A 26,057-nucleotide genomic window follows, 5' to 3' on the forward strand; every position below is an offset into this window, starting at 1 on the left:
CTTGGTCCCTAAGATACTAATTCTGTGCAATTTCAATAAGATCTTGGCTTGCAGGAAATAGGAAGAACATTTAAGAGCACTATCAGACATGAATAGGAGGAAGGTTTGTGAAGTCCTCAAAGTATGCTGTCACAGAATTAGGACACACGCTACTCTCACAGATATCTAACACCGTAAACTCTAGCCGAACAAGAGACATTTTCTCCATTAATAAAATGGCGCATGACATTTATTAAGAGATTGTCTACAGACTTAAAAAATTATACCATGGTGCCTTGCTACAACAGGCAGTAAGAAATACCTAACTTGGATATGAGATATAAAGAGTTAAAGGGAAATAGTGGAATGGAGAAGATTAAAGTTGAGAACGGAGGGCAGGAAAAATGGGGGAATACCTGAAGGGATAAACAACACTACCTACCTTTTGAAAAAGTCATATGGAAGGATACTACAATAAAAGCTTCCTAAAATATATACATACACATATATACAGTCTAAATGCAGCTATTCTATAATAGGGTAACATTTGCCTCTACTGCAAATCACACACAAATAAATACAAAGCCCAGTGTCAGGAACGGATTACCTCCTTCGGAGTCATTGGCCAGTAAGTGTCCTTAGACCCCCAAGCTTTACAGACTATTGTCAAAATCCTTGGTTACCCTCCAGAACATGAAACTAATACCCTATTACTAAAGACACTTGAGAAATAGAACATTCTTATCAAGCTGATACTCACCTGGAAGTTTCAACTACTGCATAGCTTTTGGTGATGGAAGGTGTTATTCTCGCTATTAGAGGAGAAAGTAATCATCACTCTTACCCAGATGTGAAACCTGAGAACTACAACAACACTCAACCTGGCAAAACATGCTCACTGGCACTGCAGCAGCACAAGCATCATGGGGGGAACAAACTATTTTCTGGTTAGATTGAAACCCATAGATGGAACCTTTAGTAGGGCCAAGAACCAATAAGTAGACAGGTGATTGTTGAAATAAGTGTGGTGGGGCTGCGTCCCCAGCACCCTGGCCGCCTGGCTAGCTTATGCCCGAAATAACAACATACAAACTGTATTCATTTAAAGACTGCTTGGCCCATTTCTATCTAGCCTCTTCTCGGCTAACTCTCGCACCTGGACTAGCCCATTTCTAATAATGTGTGTAAGCACCCCAAGGTGCGCTTACCGGGAAGATTCTAGCCTATGTCCATCCTGGGTCGAAGCTGCCTGGGAGAGCGGAGCCTGGCGTCTCTGCTCCAGAGAGCAGAGCTGTCGAGTCTCTCCAGGAGCAGAGCAAAGTCTGACCTCATTTCCTCTTCCTCCCAGCATCCTATTCTGTTTACTCCTCCCACCTATGTTTTAACCTATCAGGGCCAAGGAGTTTCTTTATTGCTTAACCAATGAAATCAACAGATTGATATATGACACTCCCACATCAGATGATAGTTTGAGGAAAGAATTTACTACTATTATTTTTGCTAAATGAACATAGTACTAAATGAACTAACTTATCATTGTGCTCCCAGATTAACCCATTTCTCAACCCTCATAAGAGAAGCTTCTACTTGCAATAGGCAGCAACTAACACAGAGACTCGCAGCGGACCAAGGTGCAGAGAATAATAGACTGCAGAGTGCTTAGCCGTAAATGGGACACCTAGATGATACCCCATCCTCCCAAGGGACAAGGAGGCGTGATGATGGCTGAAAGTAAACAGCTTTTTCCTGGCACAGCAGAGCACATGTGAACACACACGACAGATGTGACAGCAGGAACAAGACCTTTGCATGCCTGAGCCAGACAAAATTCCAGCATGGAGAGGGAAGGTGAGCATGAAGCCCTACACAGTCAAGGAACCATAAGCAATTTACAGCTTTTGAGGCAGGGAGAGTCAGTTTTCTCAGAGTTTGACCCCTAGTTAGGTCAGCCATGCCCCATTGGGAGGCTATTTATATCCAAGAATATACAAGAAGTACAAAGTGGACTCAGTAAGCCTAGAAATAAAAAGAGGACACAAAGTCGGGTGGTCAAGGAAGAGGGGTAGGTTTAGGAGGATTGGAGGAGGGGTGAATATGATCAAACACACTCAAAGAATAAAAATAAGAAGTAAATAGCAAGTGTGGTAGTTTGAATGTATTTGGCCCCCACAATCTCATAGGGAGTGGCACAAAATCAGGTATAGGTTCCATCTTATGTAGTATGCCTTAAATCCATTCTTAGAAGTGGTTGGTTACTATCCTAACATTTGTGCCACTATTGCACCAGTGGTCATACCCTGTAGGCAGGTTGTTATTACAGCTAACAGGTTTTGTAGCTGGGTGAGACTCGTCCACTCTTGGAAACATACCTAAAGGGCTCCACATCTGTAGGCCCATATTTCTACTTGGTGTGACAGCCAAGTTCTCAGGCCATAGTTGGTATCCAGAGCAGTCATGTACCCTGCCAGACAGGCTGTCACCACCCTAACAAAAGCTCAGGATATGTTGCTCCTTTTCTTTTGTAAATGTAGATCATCTGAAAAGAGGTGTAAATTCCAGGCTAGTGACTGAGCTGCAGATGTGACTGTAGTCCTGCTACCCCGGAAGCACAATGTTAATGAACTTCCACCTTAGTTTGCCTTGGGGGATAAAAGGTGTTGGATAATAAATGCGGGTGATCTTCAGGATTTGAATGAAGCCTAAGACTCCCTTCCTATATTGCTGTGTGTACTGTGTCTCAGTTATTCCCGCACCTCCACGACGATCCAGAGAGGGACAAGTAGTTTATGTTAGGGCATGGGACTCTGACACACATCTTATGACACACATCTTGCTCATCTGTGTTCATTCATACTAGTCAGAAACGTGAAATAAATGAGATGTTCATCAACTGATGAAAGGATAACGAAAACTGTGGTACATTTACCCAATGGGATATTATTCAACTGTTAAGAATATAATGTGTGTATACATATATACATGGTATAAAACTTTTTAATAACCACATATAAGAGAAAACATATAATGTTTGTTTTTCTGGGTCTGGGTTACCTCACTCAGGACAACTGTTTCAGTTCCACCCATTTACCTGCAAATTTCATAATTTAATTCTTACAATAAAGTTTTAATTTATTAAAAAGAAAGTTGACTTGAATCTAGAATAGTGGTAACTAAAGATTGGGTAGGGCATTGGGGAAGGGTAGAAAAAGGAAGGCTGTATTTTACTGATGCATGCTAGAAATGTGTATAAAAATATCCCACCAAACCCTGTTAGCATTATTAATGAATGGAATGTTAGTTAAAAATGATATGGCAAGCCGGGCGGTGGTGGCGCACGCCTTTAATCCCAGCACTCGGGAGGCAGAGGCAGGCGGATCTCTGTGAGTTCGAGACCAGCCTGGTCTACAGAGCTAGTTCCAGGACAGGCTCCAAAGCCACAGAGAAACCCTGTCTCGAAAAACAAAAACAAAAAAAAAAAATGATATGGCAAAGAAAAATCATGAATAATCTTCCTGAGAACCAGATCCTATAAATAGGATACCACGTCCATATTAAATTAAAGTTGTGGATATCAGTGTGCTAACTAGCTTTCTTGATACATTACAGAGTCATCTGAGAGGAGGCAACCTCAACTGAGAAAATACCTCCGTAAGATTGGGCTATAGGCATGCAAGTCTATAGAGTCGTTTCTTAGTAACTGATGGGGGAGGGTCCAGCCCATTATAGGTGAGAAACCCCTTGGGCTGATGGTTCTGGGTTCTATAAGAAGGCAGGCTGAGCCAGCCAAGAGGAACAAGCCAGTAAGCATCACTCCTCCATCATCATTAGCTCCTGACTCCAGTTTCCTGTCCTGCCTTCATAACTGTGATGTGAAAGTATATGCAAAATAAACTCTTTCCTACACAAGCTGCTTTTGATCATAGTATTTTAACACAGCAATAGAAACCCTAACTAAGACAGTCAGCATATTTTTATTAAAAAAAATGTTAATCCAAGCTGAAAAGATAGCCCAGCAGTTAAACGTACTGCCTGTTCTTTGGGAGGACCCAGAATCAATTCCCAGCACCCAGATAACAGATAATAACCGTACATAACTCCAGATTCAGAGGATCTGAGGCTGTCTTCTGGCCTCCATGGATACTACATGAGTTTGATACACAGACATACATTCAGGCAAAACATCCATATACATAAAATTAAAAATAAATAAACCTTAATTTAAAAAAAGAGCATAAACTATCACAAATGAAATCAACTTTGTGAGCCAAAACTATCTAGGTTGTTATTTTTGTTATTTATTTCAACAGCACCGAGTCAATCAGATACTGCAGAAGGCCTCCGTGCCAAAGGGAGGTGTAATTTCTGACATCTTTACTGCACTTCTGCCATGTGTGTCCATGTGCACTCAAATAGAGACTTCACATTCTAAGTGTGTTTTATCGTCTGGATCCTGGGCCAAAACCTTGGGAATCACTGACTCAGATAACTTCACAAGACCTGGGTTTCTAAACAGCATCATCTGAGGCTGGCGAGTGAGTACCAGATTCAAAGTAATTTGGTAAGCTCTGACTTAACAAATGTGGCTACCTCAAACCTACCAATAGTTAGATCAGTGCATGAAGAGAATGGTTATTTCCCTTCATCTTATAGCTTACTTTTGGATAGATTTTGTCTGCTTTTTTAAAAGACAAGGGGTATGAGGGAATGTGGGTGGGCTATGGTGACTTTTCTAATCACTAAATGTGACATCTCATGTGCTGTAACAACCAGTGCAATTATGCTTGACAATGATAGAGACCCTAAGGGGACACCAGACAAGCTGGAAAGCAAAGGAAATGTAAGGTTGTAGATTTGCATCTGCATTTGAACTATAATTTTATTTTATTCAATATGGTGAACAAAAAGGTTAATCAACTCTTTGATGGACTACATATAAAATTGTGGTTCACAACATACAATATACTAGTCCCTCGGGTTCGCAGAGCTGATGCACTGAGCTTCTAGTGTTTACCACTCGGCCTCACCAATGGCTTTTGCAAACACATAGTCTCTCCCTCCAAAGCACATGACACCATCTTTCAAGTAGAATTTCCATCTGTTCTTGCTTCGGTGAATCTGGAGAGAGAAAAGTCATTCAGACTACGTTTGTAAACTAAGGGATCACTTGCTATTCTTTAAAATAGCAAGTGGGATTATTCTGGCCCTAAATATAAGACCTTCTCAAGATACTTTATTCATTCTTTAGCGAACATTTGAGTTCCTATAAGCAAAATACTAGCTCAAGTACTGGAGATATATTAAGTCATTCATACATAATGAGAACCATCACTCCTTATCAAAATAACAATAATTGACTCCATAGCTACATAGACCCAAGTCTGTGGATTGCTCAGATCCCTTGTATAAATGGCCTTATAAATTTCATACAAGCAATACACATCCTCCTGGAAGATTTATATACAATCTCTAGGCTATTTGTAGCACCTAATGTGGTACAAATACTTTTAAATGACAGTAATACTGAATTGTTCAGGAAATAGTGACCAAAAATAAGTCTGTAAATGTTCAGTAAATGTGTAATTTTGCAAAGGGTTTTGATCCCCTTGGTTGACTCTTGCAGAGGAAACTTCAGGTATAGAGGGATGACTATAGACCTTAAGATTTGTAAGTAGAAAAAATTCCTGTCTTTGAAGAGTTTGTATTTTAATGGAGAGGGAGACCAAACCTGATAAATTACCAGTTTCTATCTATACAAAATAGTAGAAGTAATAAGGAGTTTTTGTAGAGTAAGAGTTAACTTTTATAGCAATTAAAAGCATTATCCTCTGTCTCCTTTAAGTATATAAAATTATGACTTAAAACACTACATTAATATCCACTTCATATTCACCAGGAAGTCACAGATCTAAATATCATGTGATGAGTAGTAGCAAGGATGTGGGCATCCCAAACAAAGCTGCTAAGATTGTCCTATGCACATAATCCATCCCTCTATCTATCTGCTTCGTATCATGCTATGCTGCATGCCTGCCTTCCAGCACATCCATCTCCAAGGGACAAGTCAGGCAAGCCCCATTTCAAAGGGGGGCTTTGAAATCGCCCATGAGGGTTTGCAGAGAATTCCAACAATAAAGGTTTCTTGTATTTCCTTGCTCTCTACCACATAGCTTAAAGTTTGGTTCATGTGTCACCAGCATTCACTTTACTTGTCACGCTCTGTCATCTTATTGTGTGTGATTTGTTTTTAATCCTATAGGAAATGCTGTGTTTGAATAAGGTCGCCACCTCCTTACGACAGAGATTATCATTTAGGGCGGGGTGCAGCCTAATGGCTTAGTGCAGAGCCCTTGCCTCACAAGTGGTATGTCCTAGGCTCAGTTCACCAGGAGGAAAACAATGATTATCACTTTCGAGTGCTACTATCCCACACAGCACAATAGTAGACCTAAAACACACCCTCACCTTTACAGAAGTGGGCTGCAGAGATCACGCAAAAGGTGACCAGACAAACATAAGGACCTGAGCTTGAGACCCAGCTCCACATGGAAAGGAGCTGGACCTAGCAGTGCACACTTGGAATCCCAGTGCTGGAGAGGCAAATGGGCAGATCAATGGGACTTGTTGAGCAGCCAGCCTAGCCTACGTGGTTAGCTCCAGACTGATGAGAAGCCCTGTCTCTAAAAACAAGGTAGAAAGCACCTAAGGAACAATAGCAGAAGTTATCCTCTGGCCTCCGTGCACATACACATCCATACATACATGTGCACCCACACAAATGTGCACACAATGTACATGCACACACATACAGAATTAAACAGCTGTTCTATGAGTCACTTGACTGAGAACTGGAACTGGCCATCATATATCGCACTATTTTATATGCCTCCCAATATAAGTTCAATTAATAAGCTCCAAGTACAAAGGTGAGCACAGTACCTTATCATACTGACAGACAATTACATTCTCTGTGTCAAATAGGTCTGGCACGTCCTGCTCACTGACGTCATCTCCAGAATTTAGAGGATCCTAAACATGAAAGATGATCACATTAAGCGATTTCACGTTACTTCAAATTTTTTTAAAGATCGAAGAACATAGACGTAAAGGGGCATGAAGAGACAGAATAGTGCTTTTTGCTTTAAAGTCAAATCACCTAAATTTGAATTCCAGTTTGACCTCTTAATAATTACATCGACCTTGGACAAATTATCAAAATTCCCTGTATCTAAGTTTTCTCATCCATGAAATGACAAGTTCAATGAGAGCCAGAGGATACCAGGACTGTTGAAGATAGGAACTCAGATAAGACACCATAGGCAGATATATGAAGGCAGCCACAAGTGAGAATCAAAAGCCCTTACCAACTGAACTACCACATTCTACTCAATCTTCATCACATTTATTAGAAGAGTAAGAAAACTCTATCTCCGAAGCCTCCTACAATGTCTGATTAAAGGCAGCAAATAGAAAACCAATTTCTAACCATGTAGTGGCAGTTAAATTACAGCTTAAGTGGGAATGCTAAGGCCCTACATACAGATGATTCTGATTTTAAGACTAAAGGTGAGGTTGATCTTAACTAGAACTACATTTGGTTCTGAAGCACACAAAAGCATGACTCTCGTTAGTTAGGGAAACAAGTCTCGGCTCAGGTGAGCTCGGCACCTCTTCTATGGTGTCTATTTGGTGGTCCTCGTTGTCACTGCTATTTGCAGTCGAATCTTCATTTGATACACTGTCAGCTTCTTCCTCAAGCACCGTGAGGTCACCTGCATCCGTGATCCCTGGGAATTCATTCTCATCTACGTCTCTTATACTTCCCACATCTTCAGTAGATGAGTTATCGCCGGTTCCATCTATTTGAATTATTTCACTAATGTCATCATCGAGTACCTGAATATTCAGGTCCCTTTCAGAAGTAGCATTCTGCAAAAAGAAGAGGCGCTGTTGAGTTCTCCAGGTCACGTGGGGCATTAAAACCCTGAATATGAATGTTAAGTGACTGGCAAATACTACATAAGTGGCCATTTAAACATATATCTGTCTTCTAAGATCAGTCTTTAAACTTGGAATTCTGGGATGTCTTTAGCATTTCTAACAAGAAAGGTTGTTCAGTTACAAGTGAAGTAAACGCACAATCATACACTGGCACCTAATGAGCTCCCTGCTTTCCCATACCAGTTGCCAGCTTTTATATACATTCCTACTGAATTTTAACGTGATTAAAATGGCAACTGAAAGATGTAGGAAAGACAGTGACTTTAGGAATGAACGCAACTGCCAAAGGATGACATAGGTCAAAGCAGTCAACACAGAAGAGCAATGTTATTTCACTTAGCCTGAGGAGCCTATTGTAGAAATGTTTGTGAGTACAGAAGTAAAACGAAGACTACCAAGATGTGGAAAGAAGAGAGGCATGAGGGGCAGATACTATCTCAGTTAGGGTTTCTATTGCTGTGAAGAGACACCATGACCACGACAAGCTTTATAAGAAAACATTTAATTAAAACTGGCTTATAGTTCAGAGATTTAACCATTATCATCATGGTGGGAAGCATGGCAGCTCACAGGCAGACATGGGCTGGAGAGTCACTTTGAGAGTTCTCTATCTACAGGCAGCAGGAAGAGGTCCTGGCTGGAGAGGTCACTGGTCCTGGCTGGAGAATCTGAGACATCAAAGCCCATCCCCAGTGGCATGCTTCCTACAACAATGCCACACCTACTTCCAACGAGGCCACAGCTCCTAATAGTGCCACTCCCTATAGGCCTATGAGAGCCGTTTCCATTCAAACCATTGCAGGTACTATTCTTTAAGATGATGGAAACCTTCTGGAAATGGATAGTGATGGTGGAAGTAAATTTAATTATTAACCTGGCTATATAGATAACCATTACTTTTATCATGCTCTTTCTCAAAAAGAGTTTACAAATATTTTATATGCATTTTCTAATTTAAATCTAAGTACAACATACCAAGATGAGACATGGCTTACAAGACCACAAAGGCAGCAAAGAATGAAATGGAGTTAAAGCCCAAGCTTGTTTACAGAGGATGTCCCTCCAGTGCACCCTATTAACTCTCACTAGTCTGTCACAGGTAGGCTAGAGCTCCCCCAAACTTCAAGTCTGTCACAGGTGGGCTGGCGCTCCCCCATACTTCAAGTCTGTCACAGGTGGGCTAATGCTCCCCCAAACTTCAAGTCTGTCACAGGTGGGATAGCGCTCCCCCAAACTTCAAGTCTGTCACAGGTGGGATAGCGCTCCCCCAAACTTCAAGTCTGTCACAGGTGGGATAGCGCTCCCCCAAACTTCAAGTCTGTCACAGGTGGGATAGCGCTCCCCCAAAGCTCTAAGCTTCTTAACAAAAAGAGGTACTTTATGTAACCATAAGTACTACAGAACTTACAAAAGAATGCTTATCTTTTTAAACAAAATCATCCCTTTAAGAAACCAATCAAAGTATAAACATATATATGTAATAAAAGGGAATATGCACTAAAGCATGGTTTCAAAGGTATTTCAAAAACCTGTATTATTACTGGGGAAATTAAGCAAAACTTCAGACTAATGCACTGCCCAAGGTATGTAAATGTATGACATGTTTCTAAGAGACTTATGCCCAATATGAACATAGTTGTACATGAGAAGTGATTTTCAAAACTCCTCTCTTTTGTGAAGATGATTAACAGAAACATTTATTTTTTTCTCATTAAAATGACTTTATGTGGTTTTAATCACTTATATTTTAATGACTAAAAGGAAATGAGAATAATTTGAACACTAATGGAAGTCCAGATCAGGCACTGCATGCCTTTATTACCAGCACTCTGGAGGCTAAGGCAAGAGGATCACGTGAGTTCAAGGCCACTGTCTCAGAAACAAAGACTTAGTGATGAGCTCCAGGTGCCATCAGGCAGCACAAGGGCATGGCAGCTGTTTGAGAAGCATGTGGGCATGGGGGCACACGGTATCTAACAGTGGATCACATTGGCTCTCAGGACAAGGCGAACAAGTACAGACCAAGGGCACAGAAAGGTTTGCTATCAGACCTCATAGCAGCCTAAGGAACTGTTGGATTCTTCAAAGTCACTGAAGCTAGCAAGACTTCCAAGCAGGCTCAAGAAGCTTTATTGCAGTTTGAACAAATAGATTTTCTTTGCACTCCTGTGCTATGATGATACAGGCAACACAATTATACACCTTAATGCATCACCTCAAGATACTGCTTTAACATAGGAAATACTCAGCTTGTTTTTGAGTGGATGGCTAAGCTTCTGGGATGCATATCCATATAAATATTCTCTACAGTGAATCCTCATAAAGCACTCTTAAAAATAACCTTACCAATATTTAACATTAATAAACAGATAAGTAATTAGCTTACATGCAATTAACTTTTATAACATTGGAAACAATGCATTCACAGATGGATGAAGGTGCATCATTTATGCAGAAGTGAGTGGCTATGTTGTGACTGAAATACAAATAAGTCTAAATTATAGAAACAAGATAACATTTATTCATGTACAAAAAGGAATGGCCACTGTCACAATAAAAAAGAATACCACTGCCACACTATCAAAGAGCAGAAACCAAACAAACTGTCACATCACAGCCTTGCTTGACTTCATTTTTAAAAAAATCTATCTGGGGTACTGGACACTGAAGGACAAAAAGCTCGTGGTTGTGTGGAACATATAACTACATCTCTCCATGAGAATGATGGCTATCTCCAAGTGTATCTACTATAAACCCGAGTCTCTCCTTTTCTATGCAGATGTCTGACCATCAGTCAAAATAAAAAATAACAAGAAACTAAAAAAGCAAGAAAGGCCAGCTACAGGCAGGAAAGCCAACCAAGAGGATCAGACTCCGAAGTCAGAATCAGACTATGATGTCAGAATCAGACTGTGATGTCAGAATCAGACTGTGATGGCAGAATCAGACTGTGATGGCAGAATCAGACTGTGATTTATGGTAGGCAATCCAGTGAGAAACATGGGCAGCTTGAATAAGCATGGTCCTAGCATGGGAATTTCCTTGGGCATAGGGAAAGTATAAGTCAAATGGAAATTCTAAAAATAAAAATCATCAGAGTAAAAATTCTATCTGAAGGAGTCATCAGTACAATCAATACAGACAAAGAAAGAATCAAAAGTATGCAGAAAAAAGAGAACACAGAACCGACCAACAAGCAGTTTAGTAAATATACAGGTATAAATTGTCTAAACACACCAATTGCAAAGCCATAAGGATGGAACAAATTAGCAAGACACAATAATATCCTGTGTATAAGAAAGCACTTGAAATATAACACAGATCCATTAAAAGTATCTAAGGTGAGGGCTGAAGAACTGACACAGCACTAATTCTCAGCACCCACCAGCATCAGGCAGCTCACAACTGCCTCTGCCTCTCAGATGCCAGGGTTAAAGGCTTGCATCTTCCCCCATTCTCTTTCCTAGGCTGCTCTAAGCAATCCTTTACCAAAGGAAACTTTGCCCACCTGTAAAGGCATCTACAGAAGCCCACAGCCAGCACAGCACTTGCTAACAAGACTCGACATTATTCCCTTGGGACCAAGAGTGAAATGCTGGCTCTCTCTCACTCTAATTATGGACTAGAAGTCTTAGAGAGATGAGAAAAGAAAGAAAGACAAAGATGTTGGCAAGGAATCAATTAAGTTGATTCTGTTCACAATGACTACAACTGTATAACACATTTCTAAGGACTATACAAAATTCCCTGGTTTAACAGGTGACAGAATATAAGATCAGCTTACAAAACTTGTATGTCTACACCTAACAATAAATAACTGAAATTGTAAACCAATATATTTGAAGCAGGAAGAGAAAAGCAATTAACATTCATTAAGTTAACATTAAGTTAACATTCGTTAACTCTTTGCCAGATTTCTAGCATAATACCCAAAGGCAGAATGCAGGGGGACAATATAAAGTGCTTAAAATAAAGAAGGTGTTGAATCCAATCCCAACAAACACTGTTGTAGTGCTTTGTACTGCTGTTGCCACTCCTCCCTCCCCCCTTGCATAAAGTTTACCTTCCATCTTAAACACGAGGGGAAAATTAAACCATTCCCAGATAAGAGGTAAAGGCATCCATCACCACTGGTTTTTCTAGGAGTCCTTTGGGTTGAAATCAAAGGATACTAACTGGAAAACAACAGGTAGACATTTTCCAAAAGGGGCGTTGACACCAGCAAATACAGATTCCCACAGTACTATAATTTTAGTGCAATGGTCTTTTTATTCTTCTCTAAGGTTTAAGAGGCAAAAGGATAAATCTATGAATCTAAATATGTAAATACAACCTATGACAATAAGGAAAAGCAGAGAATGGCTGAAGTATGAAGAAAACTTTTGTTTGGCTAAATTCGTTGTTGTCAGAATCAAAGGGGTTATAACTATGTGAAGACAATATATTTAATCCCCATAATAACCAAAATGAAAACAACTAGAAAATATCACACAGTGGGAATGTTAAGGAAATCAAAATGTACCAATACAAGAATGCCAACTAAACAGAAAACAGCAAAGAAGAAATCGAAGAACATAATCCCAAGGCACATATAAAACAAGTAACAAAATGATATGAGTTACCCCTTCCCTATCAATAATTACCTAAAACATACATAAATCAAATCATTTCTATCAATCCATTTTGTGTTGTTCTTACAAATTACCTGAGCCTGAGAAATCTATAAAGAAAAGAGGTTGTTTGGTATAGGAGGTCTTTCTGTTTATGTGTTGCTTTCATTGGTTAATGGATAAAGAAACTGCCTTGGCCTTTTGATAGGACAGAACTTAGGTAGGCATGGAAAACAGAACTGAATGCTGGGAGGAAGAAAGCAGAGTCAGGAGGATGCCAAGGATCCTCTGCCTGAGACGGACTCTGGTTAAAATCTTTCCCGGTAAGCCACTGCCAAATGACAATACACAGATTAATAGAAATAGGCTAATTAAGATGTAAGAGTTAGCCAATAAGAGGCTAGAGATAATGGCCAGGCAGTGATTTAATTAATACAATTTCTGTATGGTTATTTCAGGGCTAAGCTAGCCAGATGGCCGGGACAAACAAGCAGGCCCTCTCCTTATATCAGCTGTTCATATTCTGGGACTTCAGATGGAGCCAGTACCTCTTGAGTCTGATGGAGATGTCACAAGCATGGGGAATCACAATGGAGGGACCATATGGAGAAGAGTGGAGCACTAGAACCTAGAAAGGTGCCAAGCCAATTTCTTTTCACACCTGAAGTTCATGGATACTCTTTGAGCCATCCCATTCTAGGAGCTCAGCATGAATCTATCCTGATGCTAGGATATGACTGAGTTCATCTTCCTTTTCAAATGCTCCTACATCAGCTCCACCTTTCTGGAGACTAAACCAGCAGGAGACATACTCTGTCCAAATCATTTCCCAAACAAAACACATAGACTGCAGGCAGACTGGATTGGAAAGGACAGAATCCAACCATCTGCTCTCTACATGACCCTAACTGAAAATCTAAGAACATGGATAGGTTGAAAAATAAAAGGACAGAAAATTAAAAGGCACACAATATAGCAAAAATATCAGTAGAAGACGTGTCATTTGGAAAGAGAGAGAGAGAGAGAAGGAAAGAAGAAAGAAGAGAGAGAAGGAAGGAAGAGAGATGAAGGAAAGAAGGGAGGAAGGAAGGAGAGAAAATAGAAAAAAACAGACTTTAGGTAAAAAACTGTTATAAAATGAGGAAGTAAAGAAGAAAGGGAGGAAAGAAAAACACGGAATCCTAAGAGATTATCTCATCAACAAGATTATAATTATAAATATGTCACCAAGTATCAGAGTCACATACGTAACAAACACTGAAAGAATGGAAGGCAGGGACAATGCTAGGACAGAAAGAAGCTTTAATACCTCCCTTCTAGTGGTATATAGATAGAAATTCAATGACCAAATAATGAACTTAACAATATAATCAGTAGGACTTAGAATAGACATCTCTTCTGGTTCATTTTCTGTCTGTGTTATCAACACCATGACCAAAAAAAGTCATACATAGCCCATCACTGCAGGAAGATCAGGGCAGGAGCCCAAACAAGAGCAGAAACAGAAACATGGAGGAATGCTGCCTTCTGGCTTATTTTCCCTGGTTTGCTCAGCTGCCTTCCTTATACTGCCCAGGCCTACCTGCCTAGGGATGGCACCACCCACAGTGGGCTGGCGCGCCTACATCAACTAGCAATAAGAAACTGCCCCCAAACACATTCAACAGGCCAATGGAGACAATTCCTCAACTATGGATCTGTCTTCCAAGATAACTCTAACTTGTGTCAAGTGGATAATAACTGACTGGGACGAGATACAAAGGAACTCTCCATTCATCAAAAGCAGACTTTCACAATAATAATCACTAAGATTGACTATCTTAGGATGAAAGGCAAATTCAGAAAGAAACAAATCATATTAAGCATCTTTTATGATCATAATACTAGAAATAATTGTGAATAAAGTTACAAAAATAAAAAAATTAGAATAAATATTAGAAATTCACAACTAGAAATAGCATGAGGAAAATTACAAAATCTATAAATATGTATCAATTAAGCATCATATATTCAAATTCAGTGGGTTAAAAAAGAAATTACAAAATCTTAAGATCTTAAATGAAACAACAGTTCAGTATGGAGCACATACTTGTAAGCCTAGCACTCAACAGGCTGAGGCAGGAGTTCAAGACCAGCATGGGCTCTCAATAAATAATAAAACTTAAAATGAAGGACACATAACACACATTCCAAAGTTTACAGGTCCTAGAAGGGAAATTTAAAGTTGTATATACTAAAATTTAAAAGACCAATCTCAGATTAACAACCTAACATAATACATAACAGAATGGTGGTATGGGGGTGGGGTGGGATCTAAGGTTATCAGAAGTACTAACGAACAGAAATAAAACAAAAAATGGAGAAAGAGAAAAGGAAAGTAATGAAATCAAAAGTCAGTTCTTCAAACAGAGTGATGAAATAGATGCCTCTTTGTTTAGAAAGTGATGAAATAGATGCCTCTTTGTTTAGAAAAAGAAGATTCATACACCCCAAATCCTAAGTAAAACAAGGAACATCACTACTGACCTTACAGACACAAGGAGCCTTGAGAGAATGCTAAGTTAGAAATAGGAAAATGGGGGAAAGGAAGAAGCAAGAAGAAAAGGCATGGAAAATAAAGGAAAAAGAAATTTTAATATTCTGAACATAAAATGTCAGATAGTTCTCAACTGTCCACTCTACCGACTATGAGTGGACTAGGGATGAGTTCTATCTGAGCACAAAGTTTCATTTTCTATAAAACACTAAACTGGATAAATGGAATTACTTGTAAGAGTTTATGTTTGTAAAGAGAAAATGAAATTGTCTTTGATTTTAATGTAATACTTTATTAATTCTTTAAGAATTTCATACAATATTTTTATCATACTCACCTCATCTCTTGATGTGGGAGTGTCATATATCAATCTGTTGATTTCATTGGGTAAGCAATAAAGGAACTCCTTGGCCCTGATAGGTTAAAGCATAGGTAGGAGGAGAAAACAGAATAGAATTCTGGGCGGAAGAGGAAGTGAGGTCAGACTCTGCGCTGCTTCCAGAGGGACCGGACAGCCGCCATGCTCTGCTCTCCCAGGCAGCTGCAACCCACAATGGACTTAGGCTAGAATCTTCCCGGTAAGCGCACCTTGGGGTGCTTACACACATAATTAGAAATGGGCTAGTCCAGGTGCGAGAATTAGCCTGTAAGGGCTAGAGTTCATGGGCCAAGCAGTTTTTAAATGAATACAGTTTGTGTGTTGTTATTTCGGGCATAAGCTAGCCAAGCGGCCAGGGTGTTGGGGACGCAGCCCCACCGCTTCCTAGTTCAACAATCTCTCTTCCCCAAGTCAAACCGACATGTAAAACTCAACATGATACCACAAAAAAGAAACAATTTTCTATGGGAAAAACAATCATATATAATTCTGATTCATCTTTTACCTCAAAAGTAAAGCCTAGAAAGTCTAACCACAGGCCACCACCTATTTCCTCTATCAAGAAGATGAACACGGAACTCTACCTTCTCTGATGCAGGGGGGCTCCTGGGCTCCTCAGAGCTCCTCAGTTGCTTTCCGGAGTCACATCCATGCATCCTGTCTTTAAGGCCGGGAAGCTGCCCGTCAAGCATGTGCTGATGGAGAGGGCCCTGGGGACCCTGGGGGAAAGGACCACCATGCAGATTCTGAGTCATGCTTGCTGAGACACGGAGGACGGGCTCCAGGCTAGACTCCGCTAGAGTGACGTGAGGCGCAAACCCCACACCGGGAAGGCCGAGGTACTGAGAGCTTTCCTGTGGCCTCAGCAAAGCTTCCGGCACGGTCTTATGCTCATTTCCAGGGAGCCCACGCCTATCTGTGGTAGCATTTTCCAAGTGTTTCCTATCTACTGGAGCAGAATGCAGAATGGTGGGCTGTAGCAGCACAGGGTCCAGTCTGTGGGACTTCTCGGGAGCCGCTGGAAGAGAGCAGGGGTGCAATGGTGGACCGCCGCTCGGTATTATTGAAGGCTGCCCGAGCTGCTGCAGGACTTGCTGGAATGGGTGCTGGAGAATATCTGTTCTTCCAGAAGTCTGTGCCACCATAACAGGTACATTAACTTTGTAAAGGTGACCTTACAAAGGAGAAAACAAAATGGTAAGTATAATGTGTTTCTCTTTTCGTTTTGTGGGCAGTGTGTGTGTGGTGTCCACAGGTGTGCTCACAGACCCCAGAGAAGGACATCGGTGTCCCAAGTTATTACTCTCTCTGCCTCATTCCTTGAGGCAGGAGCTAGGGGGGCAACCAGAAAGTCCCATGATCCTCCTGTCTTTGCTCTGCACAGCACTGGCTTTTTCATAAGTGATGGGGATTCTAACTCAGGTCCTTAGGCTTGCTTCCCATGGCTTGCTCTACCCACCTTCCTATAGAACCCGGAACCACCGTCCCAGGGATAGAACCACCAACCATGGCCCTCTCCCACTGATCACTAAATGAGAAAAATGCCTTACAGGTGAATCTCAAGGAGGGATTTCTTCAGTTGAGGCTCTTTCCTCTTATACTCTAGCCTGTGTCAAGTTAACTCAAAACAGTACACACGTTTTCACTTTATATTTGCTAAAACTGAGGTGCACAGGACAACAAGCTGCCTCAGAGCGGCGTTCCATCATTGCATCTGTGCTCTCTTCCAGCGGCTCCTGAGAAGGGACCCTCCCGGACTCACGAGGTGGAAGGAAAGAACCAACAGACACAAGGTGTCCTCTGACGTCCCTACACACATATCCCCACCCCCACAGATACACACACAAGATGTCCTCTGACCTCCCTACACACATATCCCCACCCCCACAGATACACACATACACAAGATGTCCTCTGATATCCCTACACACATATCCCCGCCCCCACAGATACACACATACACAAGATGTCCTCTGATATCCCTACACACGTATCCCCACCCCCACAGATACACACACAAGGTGTCCTCTGACCTCCCTACCCACGTATCCTCACCCCCACAAATACACAAATAAAGAAATAAAACCTAATTTTGCATTTTGTTACTTTTTTAAGGTTCACTTTTGCCCGTGAGTGTGTTCTGCGGCACAGACATACGTGCACATGTGCATGCAGCACTCATGTGCTTCAGAAGAGAACAGCAGAGCTCCTGTCCTGGAGTTAGGGATGGCTGTGAACTACTGGGTGGATGCTGGGAATTGGACCCAGATCTGCTTAACCACAGAGCCATCTCTCCAGCCCCTAATTTTATATTTTTAATTAAAAAGAATTAAATTAACTTGAATTGAATTTGAATGTATACTAAGTCTCTAATTCTTAGGAAAGAGAACTGGGAATGGCAGACCCACCTTAGTTTCTTCTGTGGTGACTGCTATTTAATTTTTTCTACTTTAAACATTTTATTAGCGGTTCCTATCCCCTCTAGCGTACAGTTTACTAAAACTCACAAAACCTTTCAGGAAGTAGGGGGTGGTTAAAAGTTGACACAATCAAAACACATGAGAAATTTTCAAGAGCAAATGCTTGTTAAAGGATCACATAACTTAATGTCCATGCTAAAATGGGTATCCTAAGAATAGCTCTCACCAGACGCAGTCTGCAGGGTCACGCCTGCTGGAACATGGATTGGATAGCCAGGAAAGGCCAAGTTTGCTCCACAGCTGGGGGTGTTCTAGACACAACAGATGTTTGTTAGAACGTTATAAAAGGACCAGAATTATGTCTTTTGCCACACTATCACAGGAAGTCAAAAATAAGATTCTCTAGACCATAGTTTGACTACACTTAATATTTAAGGCTGGGCTGATGAGATGACTCAGTGGTTAAGAGCACTGGCTGCTCTTCCAGAGGACCCAGGTTCAATTCTCAGCACCCACATGACACCTCATGACTGTCTGTAACTCCAGTTGCAAAGAATCCAATACCCTCACACAGACAAATGTGCCCTTAAAATAAAAGATAAACATTTAAGGCTAAGTAATGGATTCTCTGACTGAGCAGCGTGTTAACATTTGGTTCATATCATTCCATCAAGAGGAGTTCCCTGCAATAGTTAGCCATGAGGCCAGCAAATCATAATGACTAGAATGGACATCCTCCCATAACACTGGTCCAGGGCACAGCTATGCCTGGACCACTGGTTCTCAGAGGCCAAGTGTAAGAGTCAGAGTGTGCAAGGATCTTCCAGATTCTAAATTGGTCTTTAGTTGCATTTAAGTATATATAATAGTTCATTTATACTATATAATTTTATATAATTAAACCTAGGATTTCTAAAAACCACTAAATTGAGACAAAGAAACATTTTTGCCTATCAGAGCTGCAAAAACATAAGAGATACATGTGAACTAAAGTTCCTGAAATGGCAAATCACTGTCAAAGATTATGCAAACTGATTGGCTATCTAGAACTTCATTATTATAGAGAGTTGTAATGGAGCAAATTGAGAGCCAAAATTATTCTGGAATTTGTTTAGTCCCCGTAACAACCATGTATCAGTCACCTATGTGTCTGATCTAACATCTTCTGATTTTGAGTCTTTGGAATCTATAAAAAGGTCCCTAGCTTTCCCAACCCAGAAGCCAGGACTGTCTTCAAATACCTCTAAAACCTAGGACGGAGATGTCACTTCTTTGCTGTGGCCTGCGAGCCTCATGTCCGTCGTGTATTTACTAAGCACATGTGTGGTTTTTGTTTGTGATTATCAAAGCTCACAAAAACATTTCTGTGATGGACACATCATTCACAGCAGCCTGAACCCATGTTCTGAGGATGTGGTCACTCTTCCCCCCTTAAACAAGAGCTATGCTCTACTTTGGCATAAGCAACATGCAGTGTTGCTGAGGGTGTGGTAAAAACTGCTTTTCTCAGACCACTATTTATATAGAATGCACACTGACTAGGACAACTCTTTGGAAGGACAAGTTTGCAAACATCAAAATGAAAAACATGCACGCTTGTGTCTCAGAAATTCAACCTCTAGGAATTTACCTGATTATCTCATAGAGAGACATGTGCAAATATAACCAATAAAATTCTATATTAGAAGACAGAAAATAGAAAATTAGAAAATGTCCACCAATGAACTATTGCTTAGCTACTACAGCAGATCTTACTTTACCAGCAAAGAGAGCTCTTCTTAGTCAAGGAGAGGACCATGGGAAGAAAGCAGAAAGAGGAAGGAGGAAGGAAGAGAAGAAGGGAGGGGAGGAAAAGGAGAGGGAGAGGAGGTTACAGGAACAGCAAAGAGAGCAATTTCACTGTTTACGCATTCAGGAAATAAGTGATTTCATTCTAAACAACTACAGTGATTATCTTCGGGGAATAGTCTCTTTCAGGATTTGCTTTATAAATGTGTTTTCACTTTTGACAGAATTCTGCAATCAAAGAAAAGGAGGATGTCTCCATAAATTTCAAAGACTGAGACGTCCATTGGTCTCCTATCAAAACAGAGTCAGTCTCAAGAAAACCCTCACGGGGTGTTATCTTAACAAGGAAAGGTGAATGGCTGCCTGCTAGGCCTCACACCGCAGAAAGGAAGTCCATGGACCTAAAGACGGTGTAAAATAGATCGTGGATTCTGACCATCAGTGCCATGGAAGAGAAGGAAATGTGGAAAAGTGTGCCTATCCAAAAGCTGCTTGATTTTCTATAAATAATATGAAAAAAAAACATATAATTAGCCGGACGGTGGTGGCGCACGCCTTTAATTCCAGCGCTCGGGAGGCAGAGGCAGGTGGATCTCTGGGAGTTCGAGGCCAGCCTGGTCTACAAGAGCTAGGTCCAGGACAGGCACCAAAGCTACAGAGAAACCATGTCTCGAAAAACCAAAAAGAAAAAAAAAACATATAATTTTATTACCTGCCTCCAAATCCTTGAGAAAGTGAAACAGCTTTTACTTTTATCAAAGTAAAAACAAGCAAAAACACTTAAACACAATGAAAAGTATCAGATGACTCTACTATTGAAGAAAAGAAAACCAGGGAAAAGGTTTCCCCTTCAGAGGCACCAGGTATGAGCATACACGGCACATTAAACCCCCTCACTCTGTAGTTACATTGTGAGGCTGATGGCTGTAGGAGACCAGGGTACGTAGAGACCCATTAGCTGCAGGGCTCCTCAGGTGTTCCAAGGCCTAGAAACTACTCCTGACCCTTCTGGTTTTTCTACATCTCCACTCAAGCCGAGGGCTGAGAACTACACCTGACCTCAACCTTCTGCCACCCTCCAGTGAAGAGACAAGCTACATACCAGGTCTTCTGGTGTGAAACTTGGGAGAGGTCTACCAGCAGGGATAAGCAGCGATGCTAGATGGAAAATAAGATGGGACACAGCGATTAGAACTTACCTCTTTACAAGACTACTTATAGATTATTTCTAATGTAATTGTATTGGATTAATTTTTCTTGTACTATACTCTGATCACAGTCAGTTGTAAATTACTTTTTAAACATATTCTCAATTACTCATGTTAGGCCAAGCCAAATTCTAAACTTATGGTTCCCTCCGAAGGGGAAAGCGCTGAACAATATTTTTCCAGGCAACGTTAAAGACTTTACAACAAAATTACTTGAAGTTATCAAAGCCAAATATCTCATTAAAATACAGCAGACTGTACATCGTAATGAAACATCCAGATTGTCTTCGGTAGTCAGAGAGCCTCTAAGTCTCCACGATAACTTTTCCCCAGGGAAAGAATAATATTAGAACATTTATAAGAGATGATACTATTGATAAAAAGCACACAAGCAGAGACAAACACCAACAATGAATAAAGAAAATGTGGTAAGTGGGTGGGAAAATGGCTCAATGGTTAAGTGCACGTGCTATTCTCCCCTGAGACTGAGTTCGAGTCCTACTTGGCCCTATCAGGTGGCTCACCTGTAACTCCAGGTCCAGAGGGAGTTGGCATCTCTGAACTCTGTGGGACCCGCACTCATGTGCATATCCATACTCACATACAGACACAGGCACATACTAATAAATTTTTGAAGGAAAGTGTGCTACATGTGCCCAAAGGAATTTTAAAAGAAAAATGAAATCATGACATTTGCAAGGAAATGTTCAGAGCTGCACGTCCTTACGTGACACATCCTTACATGACACATAAAGCCACTCAGAACGACAGATAGCTCAAGATCTCTAGCCTGTGAAACCTGCATTTAAAACTGTGAGCGTGTGTCTCCATGGCATGAGATGTATGTCTGTGTGAGGACACAGAAGGGAGACCAGGCCTGAGGAACAGGAGAGCTTCCTGGGCAGGGGGAAGAGAGGCTAATAGATATGACATGACAAGGGAAGGAAGGCCTATGGTGAGGGGAAGGGAGCCAGCAGAGTGGCCAGGGAGGAGAGAACTACAACAAAGATGATGACACACTCACCCGTGAAAGCGCCATAGTAAAGCTTGCTACTTTGAAGGCTAATTTAAAAATAATTTATAAAAACCATGCCATTTCGCTTTTAATAAAAGTAGGAGATTTTAGCGTGCTTAAGCAACCATGTGTGTACTGAGGGTGATGATATTAATTGTGACTCTTTTCCACATACTGCACTAAGGAAAATCGCCCCAAGGTGTGTTTTTGATACTAGAACGGCTCCATCACACACAACAAATAGCTCAATAGAGCACTTTTTCCCAAGCTAACCATCCTCCCCACACTAACAGAAGTGGGGCTAGGACTGATGGCTAATGAAGCTCACGATTATTTTTATCCTCTACTCATCTAAGGCTTTGCTTATTAGCAGGCATTCTCTTCGAAAAGCCAAATGAAAAAGAACTGGAGTGGCAGGAACTCAATGGTATTAGTCATAATTAGCTGGAGAGAGCAAAGCTGATGCTGCCCCAGCTTAAGTCCCACTCTTGAGGATATAAAACGGTTCTTCAGCATCTGAAGCCTAAGAAAAGCCAGCAGTGACCTTTTTCTCCCAAGCCCCTTGTAATAAATCCTAAAGGACAATTCTCCATGTTTAAAAGAATCAACAAAGCTATCCGAAAACTGCTAACACTTTTCCATAGACATCACAATGAAAGCAGACCTGACAGATCTGGGAAGCTCTGTGCACCCCCAACTTAACTTTAATATAGCTTCACAAGCTCTATCTCTATCATTAAACTTGGCCTGAAAATTTAAAATACTCAAACTCATTTCATAACCAAGTAACTTTTCATTAACTATGTATCTTAAATGAAGTATTATAATTTAAGATTTCATAGATGTGTTCTAGGAACATTAAATTCAAAATAATAGATTTTATAATAATGGCAAGAATTCAATTCTACAAGTATAATGTAAAAAATTCAACATAATAATCTTATTTAACAATATTTGAATTTGCAGTAACCTTTTCCCAATCCACAACCAAAAATTCTGATAGCATTTGCTTTACAATTTCTGATCTCATTTTGAGTCTATATGTGAGCCACATGTCTTAGTCAGGGTTACTTTTGCTGGATAAAAACACCATGACCAAAACAAGTTGGGTAGGAAAGGGTTTATTTGGCTTACACTTCAACATCACTGTTCATCACTGAAGGAAGTCAGGACAGGAACTCACACAGGGCAGGAACCTGGAGGCAGGAGCTGATGCAGAGGCCATGGAGGGGTGCTTCTTACTGGCTTGCTCCTCACAGCTTGCTCAGTCTGCTTTCTTATAGAACCCAGGACCACCAGTCCAGGGATGGCATCACCCATAAGCAACTGGGTCCCTCCCCCATCTATCACTAATTGATAAAATGCCCTACCATCTTGCCTACAGTCTGATCTATGGAGGCATTTTCTCAACTGAGGCTCCTTCTCTCCAATGACTCTAGCCTATGTCAAGCTGACAAACTAGCCAGCACAGCACATAATTAAAAAAATCAGAATGTGGCCATTTTCTTCATAAAAACATGGGTATTTCCCCAAAGTCACCAGAAAGGCCAGGGTAGGCACTCCTCTCGATCTCGGTTCAGGCAGAGTTTACATTTGAACATCCTATAGTTTAGGAGTTCAAATGTCAAAGAAAGATCCCATCACTTACTTGGTGTTCCGTGATTAGCACACATTGGATACAGGTGTTGTGTATATGCATGGGGTGCAGTGTGATACTTGAGCCACTACATGTTAATCAATAGTGTAAAACGCAGTAAATTAAGATACTACCCTCCATACACAGCAACAGAGAGAAATCAAGGATCGGGTGGCTTCATGATCAAACTCCATCATTCAAACAAGAATTAATATCAAGTCCCCTTAAACTCTTCCAAAAAAGAGGGCCACTTCTTCCGAGCACTGTTTACAAGGCCAGCAACACCAAAGCCAAACACAAATACTCAAGAACAGGCTAATGTCTCTAAGAGACCCTAACAATGAACAAATTAATGAAATGACAGCAAACCAAATGCCACAACATACAAAAAAGATCATACCACACCCAAGGAGCATCTATATTTAGCATGGAAGAACAACTTAACATCTACAAATCAATGTGATATATAACATTAGCAGAATGGGGGAAAAAAACACACACATCATCTCAGTTGTTACAGAAAATGTGCTTGCTTGGGGAGGCAGAGGCAGGTGGATTTTCGTGAGTTAGAGGCCTGCCTGGTCTGCAGAGTAACCTATACACACTTCAACTACTACACTGTGTAGGCAGGCTACACAGTGAAATCCTGTCTCATAAAACAAAATAAGAAAAGGAAGGAAGGAAGGGAAGAAGGGAGGGAGGGAGAGAGGGAGGAAGGGAGAAAGAAGGGAAAAAAAGAAGGAAGGAAGGAAGGAAGGAAGGAAGGAAGGAAGGAAGGAAGGAAGGAAGGAAATGTGCTTGACAAAGCCTTCTTTTTAACAGTGTGTGTGTGTGTGTGTGTGTGTGTGTGCGCGCGCGCGTGCGCGCGTGCATGTGGCGGTCAGAAGACCACTTGTAAAAGTCAGTCATCTCATTCCACCACATGGATTCTAGGGATTTAACTCAGTTCAAAAGGTTTAGTGGCAAACACCATGACCTGTTAGGCCATCTGGTCGACCCTCTGTATCCTTTCTTGATTAAAGCAAACAAAGGAGCCAGCCCGCTAGCTCAGCACGAACAGGAACAGGAACTTGGGGCACAACCCTGACTACCTGAGTTTGATCTGTGGAACCCACCCCCAAAAAAAGCTAGATGTGATAGCATAATCTGTAATCATAGCAATCTTGTAGCAAGTGAGAGGTGGAGACACGAATAATAACAACAACAATATTAATCCACAAGCTCAGAAGCAAGCTAGCATGTCAGAAACAAGAAAGTCCCTGCCACAGGTGGATGAAGAAAAACAACCTGAAACTCCTAACATTTGTCTTCTGACCTACACACACTTCAAAAAACACACACGCAAACTCATACATGTACACATTGTGCATACACAGATACATTAATAAGTAAATTTTTAAAACTCAACAGCTTATAAACAAAAAACATTTTCTCAAGATAATAAAGACTATGGGGACTGGAGAAATGGCCCAACACTAAGAGTACTTGCTGCTCTTCCCGAGGACCTGAGTTCAGTCCCCATCACCCATACCAGGTGACTCCCTACAGCCTGTACCTCTAGCTCCCCAGGACAGACGCCCTCTGCAGGCACCTGCACTCACATGCTTATTCCCATACAGAGACATACAAGCAATGAAAAATAAACAAGAAGTTGCTTAATGACCATGACAACCTACAGCTGACATCATAACAGGGGGATGGAAAAGCTTTCCCTCCAAGATCTTCCATAGGATAAGGGGCCAACTCTTGCCATTACTGCTCAATAGTGAAGCAGGCATCCTAGCAATATTATAGAAGAAAAAGACATAAAAAGCATACGAACCAGAAATGTGAGGGCAAAAAATTATCTCAATTTGTAAATGGTATGAAACTATACACAGAAAACAACAGAGCCCACAAAAGAACTAATAAGTGAGCTCAGTAAAGTTTTAGATTCAAACCAATCTTTAAAAGTCAGTTGTATTTCTGAATTAAAAACAACCTATCTGGAAAAGAAATCAAAATGTGACAGCATCTAAAAAAAAATACTTATGAATAAATTTAATCAAGATGGTAAGAGATTTGTATCTCTAATAAAAACAAGCTTTTTAAAATGAAATCAGAGAAGATAAGACTCACAGTGAGTCTGTCAAAGAAGGGAGGGGAGGAATGGGAGTTAGAAGGGAGGAAGAAAAGAAGAGGAGGGAGGGAGGCCAAGGGAGAGAGACAGATTATTGATTTAAGCAGACAGAAATAAAAGACACTTCTTCCCATGGACTGATTAAAGTAACTGATATTGTTAAAATGTCCATACTACCCAAAGCAACATCTAAATGTTATGCAATATCTATCAAGATTCCAATGATACCCTTTCAGAAATAGAAAAAAAATATAAAATTTTCAAGCAGGCCATAAATAAACCTCAATAACCAAGGCAATCCAGAGAAAACAAAGCCAAGGCTGGGTTGATGGTTCAGCAGGTTAAAAGAAAACATGAGGACATGGGCTT

The 26,057-nt window shown here is 40.8% G+C and overlaps 1 protein-coding gene across 1 annotated transcript in view; it reads right to left on the minus strand.

Annotated features, from left to right (window-relative positions):
• Positions 1 to 4,972: 4,972 nt before the first annotated feature.
• Positions 4,973 to 26,057, minus strand: part of Gtf2a1l (general transcription factor IIA subunit 1 like) — a 33,180-nt gene continuing 12,095 nt past the window's right edge. The window contains exons 4-9 of the mRNA XM_050146101.1: positions 20,813 to 20,868; positions 18,149 to 18,233; positions 16,087 to 16,676; positions 7,645 to 7,905; positions 6,916 to 7,005; positions 4,973 to 5,094 (exon numbers count right to left, since the gene is read on the minus strand). Of these exons, the coding sequence (XP_050002058.1) occupies positions 4,987 to 5,094; positions 6,916 to 7,005; positions 7,645 to 7,905; positions 16,087 to 16,676; positions 18,149 to 18,233; positions 20,813 to 20,868 (1,190 nt within the window). The 3' untranslated portion in view covers positions 4,973 to 4,986. The remainder of the gene's footprint in view (positions 5,095 to 6,915; positions 7,006 to 7,644; positions 7,906 to 16,086; positions 16,677 to 18,148; positions 18,234 to 20,812; positions 20,869 to 26,057) is intronic.

The sequence above is a fragment of the Alexandromys fortis genome, unplaced genomic scaffold (assembly GCF_014885135.2).
Source record: "Alexandromys fortis isolate MF-2015 unplaced genomic scaffold, M_Fortis_MF-2015_v1.1 scaffold_42, whole genome shotgun sequence".
Taxonomy (NCBI): domain Eukaryota; kingdom Metazoa; phylum Chordata; class Mammalia; order Rodentia; family Cricetidae; genus Alexandromys; species Alexandromys fortis.